Source organism: Oryx dammah, unplaced genomic scaffold, assembly GCF_014754425.2.
Source record: "Oryx dammah isolate SB20612 unplaced genomic scaffold, SCBI_Odam_1.1 HiC_scaffold_17, whole genome shotgun sequence".
Lineage (NCBI taxonomy): Eukaryota > Metazoa > Chordata > Mammalia > Artiodactyla > Bovidae > Oryx > Oryx dammah.
Window position 1 is genome coordinate 75,766,354 of NW_024070201.1, and position 8,387 is coordinate 75,774,740.

The following is an 8,387-nucleotide window of genomic DNA, read 5'->3' on the forward strand; positions in this document are numbered from 1 at the left end:
TTCCCTCTATGTACAAGTAAAGGTATAAAAGACCTTTTTGAATTAAAGTAAATGGGCCTCGCTCACCAAAGCAGCTTGGCCACCCCATGTTTCTTTTTTTTTACTCTTTTTCAGGCTGATCCCTTGGAGCATAGAGGCTCCCTGCATTCACTTATCTGCCCAGGTTTCTAAGACCTGAACGGGAAGACGTTCTGCATCTTCACTCCCTTGGGAAATCGGGAGGGCACCTGTGGCCTCCGTGAACAGGGCAAACTTCTTGTCTCGGAGTTTTATTGGCTTTCTATGTAAACGAAGGAATATCAGCCTCCTTCTCTCCTCTATTTTCTTATCTTCAACATTCTTTCCTTATCTCTCTCTAAATCAATCGCCAATGCCGTTTCTCCTTCGGATTTCCCTGATCCTGCAGGGGCTGGATCCCAGCAGTTGGTGATGGACAGGGAGGCCTGGGGTGCTGCAGTTCATGGGGTCACAAAGAGTTGGACACGACTGAGTGACTAAACTGAACTGAACGGAATTTGCCTTGATTCATGGACCTAACATTCCAGGTTCCTATGCAATATTGCTTTTTACAGCATAGGACCTTGCTTCTATCACCAGTCACATCCACAACTGAATATTGTTTTTGCTTTGGCTCCATCCCTTCATTCGTTCTGGAGTTATTTCTCCACTGATCTCCAGTAGCATATTGGGCACCTACTAACCCAGGGAGTTCCTCTTTCAGTATCCTATCATTTTGCCTTTTCAGACAGTTCATGGGATTCTCAAGGCAAGAATACTGATGTGGTTTTCCATTCCCTTCTCCAGTGGACCACATTCTGTCAGACCTCTCCATGACCTGCCCGTCTTGGGTGGCCCCACAGGGCATGGCTTAGTTTCACTGAGTTAGACAAGGCTGTGGTCCATGTGATCAGATTGGCTAGTTTTCTGTGATTACAATTTCAGTGTGTCTGCCCTTTGATGCCCTTTCGCAACACCTACTGTCTTACTTGGGTTTCTCTTACCTTAATGTGGGTTATCTCTTCATGGCTGCTCCATCAAAGCACAGCCTCTGCTCCTTACCTTGGATGAAGTTGCCCCTCCTGACCTTGAATGTGGAGTAGCTCCTCTTGGCCCTCCTGTGCCTATGCAGCTGCCGCTACTTGGACTTGGGGTTTGCAGTACTTGGATGCAATCTCAGAAATGACAGGATGATCTCTGTTCATTTCCAAGGCAAACCATTCAATATCACAGTGATTCAAGGCTATATCCCAACCAGTAACTCTGAAGAAGCTGAAGTTGAATGGTTCTATGAAGATCTACAAGACCTTTTAGAACTAACACCCAAAAAAGATGTCCTTTTCATTATAGGGGACTGGAATGCAAAAGTAGGAAGTCAAGAAACACCTGGAGTAACAGGCAAATTTGGCCTTGGAGTACGTAATGAAGCAGGGCAAAGGCTAATAGAGTTTTGCCAAGTGAACACACTGGTGATAGTAAACACCCTCTTCCAACAACAAAGAGAAGACTCTACACATGGACATCACCAGATGGTCAAAACCGAAATCAGGTTGATTATATTCTTTGCAGCCAAAGATGGAGAAGCTCTATACAGTTAGCAAAAACAAGACTGGGAGCTGACTGTGGCTCAGATCATGAACTCCTTATTGCCAAATTCAGACTTAAATTGAAGAAAGTAGAGAAATCCACCAGATCATTCAAGTATGACCTAAGAAAAATTCCTTACGATTATACAATGGAAGTGAGAGATAGATTTAAGCGACTAGATCTGATAGACGGAGTACCTGATGAACTGTGGATGGAGGTTTGTGACATTGTACAGGAGAAAGGGATCAAGACCATCCTCATAGAAAAGAAATGCAAAAAAGCAAAATTGCTGTCTGAGGAAGCCTTACAAATAGCTGTGAAAAGAAGAGAAGTTAAAAGCAAAGGAGAAAAGGAAAGATATAAGCATCTGAATGCAGAGTTCCAAAGAATAGCCAGGAGAGATAAGAAAGCCATCCTCAGCGATCAATGCAAAGAAATAGAGGAAAAGAACAGAATGGGAAAGACTGAGATCTCCTCAAAAAAATTAGAGGTACCAAGGGAACATTTCATGCAAAGATGGGCTCGATAAAGGACAGAAATGCTATGGACATAACAGAAGCAGAAGATATTAAGAAGTGGCAAGAATACACAGAAGAACTGTACAAAAAAGATCTTCACTACCCAGATAATCACGATGGTGTGATCACTCACCTAGAGCCAGACATCCTGGAATGTGAAGTCAAGTGGGCCTTAGAAAGCATCACTACGAACAAAGCTAGAGGAGGTGATGGAATTCCAGTTGAACTATTTCAAATCCTGAAAGATGATGCTGTGAAAGGGCTGCACTCAATATGCCAGCAAATTTGGAAAACTCAGCAGTGGCCACAGGACTGGAAAAGGTCAGTTTTCATTCTAATCCCAAAGAAAGGCAATGCCAAAGAATGCTCAAACTACCGCACAATTGCACTCATCTCACATGCTAGTAAAGTCATGCACAAAATTCTCTAAGCCAGGCTTCAGCAATATGTGAACAGTGAACTTCCAGATGTTCAAGCTGGTTTCAGAAAAGGCAGAGGAACCAGAGATCAAATTGCCAACATCTGCTGGATCATGGAAAAAGCAAGAGAGTTCCAGAAAAACATCTATTTCTGCTTTATTGACTATGCCAAAGCCTTTGACTGTGTGGATCACAATGAACTGTGGAAAATTCTGAAAGAGATGGGAATACCAGACCACCTGACCTGCCTCTTGAGAAATCTGTATGCAGGTCAGGAAGCAACATTTAGAACTGGACATGGAACAACAGACTGGTCCAAATAGGAAAAGGAGTACATCAAGTCTGTATATTGTCACCCTGCTTATTGAACTTAAATGCAGAGTATATCATTAGAAACGCTGGGCTGGAAGAATCACAAGCTGGAATCAAGATTGCCGGGAGAAATATCAATAACCTCAGATATTCAGATGACACCACCCTTATGGCAGAAAATAAAGACGAACCAAAGAGCCTCTTGATGAAAGAGGAGAGCAAAAAAGTTGGCTTATAGCTCAACATTCAGAAAACTAAGATCATGGCATCTGGTCCCATCACTTCATGGCAAATAGATGGGGAAACAGTGGAAACAGTGTCAGAATTTATTTTTTTGGGGGGGGGGGCTCCAAAATCACTGCAGATGGTGACTGCAGCCATGAAATTAAAAGACACTTACTCCTTGGAAGGAAAGTTATGACCAACCTAGACAGCATATTCAAAAGCAGAGACATTACTTTGTCAACAAAGCTCTGTCTAGTCAAGGCTATGGTTTTTCCAGCAGTCATGTATGGATGTGAGAGTTGGACTGTGAAGAAAGCTGAGTGCCAAAAAATTGATGCTTTTGAACTGTGGTGTTGGAGAAGACTCTTGAGAGTCCCTTGGACTGCAAGGAGATCCAACTGGTCCATCCTAAAGGAGATCAGTCCTGGGTGTTCTTTGGAAGGAATGATGCTAATCCTGAAACTCCAGTACTTTGGCCACCTCATGCAAAGAGTTGACTCATTGGAAAAGACTCTGATGCTGGGAGGGATTGGGGGCAGGAGGAGAAGGGGATGACAAGGATGAGATGGCTGGATGGCATCACCGACTCGATGAACGTGAGTCTGAGTGAACTCCGGGAGTTGGTGATGGACAGGGAGGCCTGGCGTGCTGCGATTAATGGGGTCGCAAAGAGTTGGATACGACTGAGCGCCTGAAATGAACTGAACTGAGCACTTCTCAAGACTTGCTTCAAACACTATATGAAGATTTTTTTTAAAGAAATTCTAAAAGGAATGATCCAAAAGAATCAAAGTAAATATCCTGTTCAGAATTTTGTATGTTACTGTGAGATATTCATGCAAATATTTTCCTTGTGATACTGTTGTGTTATGATAGTATAAAGGTTATACTAGGCATATAAAATGTATTAGGAAGTATATTAATTTCCTCCCTTCTGAGAAAGTGTTTACCATTTCCAGATTAGCTTTTATATAGAACTGGTTGATCAAATCTATATGGGAATGAACTTTTTTGGGGGGTTGAAAGATAGAATTCTAGTCATGTAAATTTATTTAAGTATTAGATTATCCCAGTTTTTAATTATTTTTCTCTGAGTTTATAAAGTTGTGTTTTTCATGGCAGTGGTCTATTTTCTTTCAATTGGCAAGTATACTGTCAAAAATTAATCATATCACTTGATTATCTTTTTAAGGTCTGTAGAATTTGTAGTGATGACCCTATCCTCAATCTTGATTCTAATAATTTATTTTTTCTTATTTTTTATAATCCATTTTGCTAGGAATGTATTAATTTTATTTAGCATTCAAAGAATAAATTGAAATCAACTCAGAGATCTTCAAAGATAAAACTTAAATTTGAATAGATTTCCTGTTTTGAAAGTCAAGATTTACACAAGAAAGTTTTTATATATTTTATTTCTGCCCAGACTGGGCATTCCCATTTCTGTGAGATGACCTCAAGTTGTTTTTCATGATTTTCTCCCAGAGGACAGGATCCTATAAGTCATATACTACACAATGATTATTCTGGTGGTATCTCTGGAGATAAAGAGTCTACCTCAAAATCATGATTATGGTCCCAGTGAATTTAATAGACAACAATCATGTTCGGAGATGAAGCAGTTGAATGACTCAATAATATGAGATACAATTAAATGTAGACGAAGTGTTTAATGACCCTGTGCCCTTACCTCAGAGAGTATTTCTCTGTAGCAGTAATCACATGACAGGCTTCTTCTCGAATTGAAATGATGGACCCAGAACATTAAAAAAAGTGTGTATAAGAAGTTATTCTTCAGGGAATCCAAAGTTCAACAGTGCTGTACAAAGACAGGACAGTATAAGAGACTGAGAATCAAAATGTTGCAAAAGCTCTTTCACTATTTCATTTTCACTGGTATAAACACAAAGAGAAAACTTTTTGTTGTAAACAATTCTTACAGAATTTGAACTTTTCTCTCGCTCTCCTCAATCAAAATGCTGATTTAACATTTGTTATCAGAACAAATCCTGCCAACAAGGAATATTCTGAGTTTCTGTTGACAATCAAGATTCAAATTCCTTAGGTTACAAGACATTGATGTTCGTCCTTGAACACCAGCAATTTGAAAAAGAATTTTCTCTGAATGACAGAGATGAATTAGATTTCCTGCAAGCTTGAAAAGAGTTGATCATGTGGAAGCAGTTCAAGGTCCAGTGATGGTGCATGTATATTGCTCTCTGTTCCCAGAGATGGAGTGCGTTCATGAAGGATGAGAAAGATGGCATCGCAGTCCAGAACATGGATTGGAAGACTTTCTCTTTGTGCTGGTAACTCAGGAAGTATATTTACACATGTAATTCTGAACTAGGCTTTACGTTTTGCAAGAGTACATTGGTGGTTTGACAACTAAGATTTTTAAGGGTTCTCCCCTGCGATTTTCATAATCAACTATGTTAGGAATCCTTTGTAATTTCTGAAAAATCTGCAGATTAAGTCTATTCTGTAATTCTCTTCTTGAATACTTTCATATTGTAATGATCTGGAGTAAATTAACCTTCTCAAAACTATTCTTAGAAATTAATTTTAAATGCAACTATTTGGAGATATTTTTGTGGGCAAATATTTTTAAATCTGATAATATGCTTAATTATGTGCTCTAAATATAATATGTTAATCTGTTAAAATTAAAAGATGTGGTAGCATCTGTAGACTTTGATTCACTGACTTTCAAGAACAAAAATTAAGAGTGTAGCAAGCAAACCATGACCACAATTCTTACTTGTTTGTTCACAGGTGAGGGCCAACAACCTATTATATATCTCATGACCACTTAGAGGTATTCTTCCTTTAACTGTTTGTTTATATGTTTTATGCTACAATTTTATTTATATCTATTAGAACTTAATAGTTTAAATTTTTTGTCTATTTTAGATTTAGCTGTGTATATCCTCTAAAATGTAAGTAATTTCCACAAACTACGTCTATCTATTGTTTTTGTACTTTTCCTAAACCCATAAAAAATTAATATTGTCAAATATATCTATTAGGGATTTTAATCATTTGTTAAGATTCTTCTACTCCTAAAATTTGCAAGGTAATGTCTATTAATTGGAAAGTAAATAAAAAGTAACTCTGGCTGTCAGTTTAGTTCAGTTGCTCAGTTGTGTCTGACTCTTTGCAGTACCCCCAGGCTTCTCTGTCCATCTCCAGCTCCTGGAGCTTACTCAAGCTCATGTCCATTGAGTTGATGATGCCATCCAACCATCTCATCCTCTGCCGTCCCCTTCTTCTCTCATCTTCAATCTTTCCCAGCATCAGGGTCTTTTCAAATGAGTCAATTCCTCACATCAGGTAGCCAAAGTATTGGAGTTTCAGCTTCAGAATCAATCCTTTTAATAAATATTCAAGACCGATTTCTTTAGGATGGACTGGTTGGATCTCTTTGCAGTCTAAGGGACTCTCAAGAGTCTTCTCCAACACCACAGTTCAAAAGATATTATCTACATTATATATACATATTTTAATTTTAATTTTTGCTTTATGTTGCTTTACAATACTGTATTGATTTTGCCATACATTGACATGAATCAACCACGGGTGTACATGAGTTCCCAATCCTGAACCCCCCTCCCATCTCCCACCCCATATCATCTCTCTGGATCATCCCTATGCACCAGCCCCAAGCATCCTGTATCCTGTATCGAACATAGACTGGCGATTCGTTTCTTACTTGATAGTACACGTTTCAATGCCATTATCTCAAATCATCCTACCCTCTCCCTCTCCCACAGAGTCTAAAAGTCTGTTCTATACATCTGTGTCTCTTTTGCTGTCTCGCATAGATGGTTATCTGAGCTCCTAAATGCACAGCTAGTTGTGGCAACTCATGTATTTAATATTGTGGCTTTTCCCCACACATGTCTCTAATCACTCACCTCTCCATTAGACTATACGACTGTTGAGATTAGGAAGAATATTTTAATCAGTCTTATAACATCTGAAAATATGGACACATAATAAACTCGGAGAAGGCAATGGCAAACCACTCCATTACTCTTGCCTGGAAAGTCCCATGGATGGAGGAGCCTGGAAGGCTGCAGTCCATGGGATCGCTAAGTCAGACATGACTGAGCGACTTCACTTTCACTTTTCACTTTCATGCATTGGAGAAGGAAATGGCAACCCACTCCAGTGTTCTTGCCTGGAGGATCCCAGGGATGGGGGAGCCTGGTGGGCTGCCGTCTATGGGGTCACACAGAGTCAGACATGACTGAAGTGACTTAGCAATAGCAATAGCAATAAACTGTACTGCCTAATTGTTGAATAAACAAATTAGCTTAAGTTTTTGGGAAGTCACTATTAATAATATATATTTACAGGTAATTTTGTCCAGAACTCTGAAATATGACATACAGAAGAACCCATGGAACAAAGGAACAATGTAACTGAGTTTGTCCTCTTGGGGCTCACTCAGAGCCTCCAGAGTCAGAAAATACTATTTGTCATCTTCTTGCTCATCTACATTGTGACTATGGTGGGCAATCTCCTTATTGTCCTGACTGTGGTGGTCAGTCCAACCCTGGATGCCCCTATGTACTTCTTTCTTGGCAACTTATCATTTATGGATGCTGTTTATTCTACTACATTCACCCCAAATATGATTATAAACTTACTCTATGAGAAAAGAACCATTTCCTTCCAAGCTTGCATGACCCAGATTTTTATAGGGCACTTTTTTGGTGGTGCTGAGATTTTACTCCTGATGGTCATGGCCTATGACCGCTACGTGGCCATCTGCAAGCCCTTGCGTTATTTGACAATCATGAATCAGCGAGTGTGTGTTCTGCTGCTGCTTTTGGCTTGGGCTGGTGGGTTTTTACACGCTGTCCTTCATCCTCTCTTTGTTTACAACCTCCCCTTCTGTGGCCCCAATGTCATGGACCACTTTGTGTGTGACATGTACCCCTTGTTAAAACTGGCCTGCACTGACACCCAATTTATTGCCCTCACAGTCCTGGGCAATGACGGGGCCATCTGTGTGGTCATTTTCACACTGTTACTCGTCTCCTATGGGGTCATCCTGCGCTCCCTGAAGAATCGCAATCAAGAAGGGAGGCGCAAAGCCTTGTACACTTGTGGCTCCCACATCACTGTGGTGGTCCTCTTCTTTGTGCCCTGTATTTTTATGTATGTGAGACCTCTTTCTACTTTACCCATTGATAAATCCTTGACTGTGTTTTACACCATTATCACCCCTATGTTGAACCCTCTAATCTATACTCTGAGAAGCGGTGAGATGAAAAATGCCATGAAAAAGCTCTGGAACAGAGGCAAAAGAAGAAAATGA

At 40.0% G+C, this 8,387-nt stretch overlaps 1 protein-coding gene across 1 annotated transcript; it reads left to right on the top strand.

The window, feature by feature from the left end:
• The first annotated feature begins 7,463 nt into the window (after positions 1 to 7,463).
• On the top strand, positions 7,464 to 8,387 carry LOC120875975 (olfactory receptor 4A15-like). Its single transcript, XM_040257709.1, has one exon. The coding sequence runs from the start codon at positions 7,464 to 7,466 to the stop codon at positions 8,385 to 8,387; it is 924 nt and encodes a 307-aa protein (XP_040113643.1).

What these genes read in the sequence shown, in the direction of transcription:
- LOC120875975 (XM_040257709.1), top strand. Translation starts at nt 7,464, where the DNA reads ATGGAACAAAGGAACAATGTAACTGAGTTTGTCCTCTTGGGGCTCACT.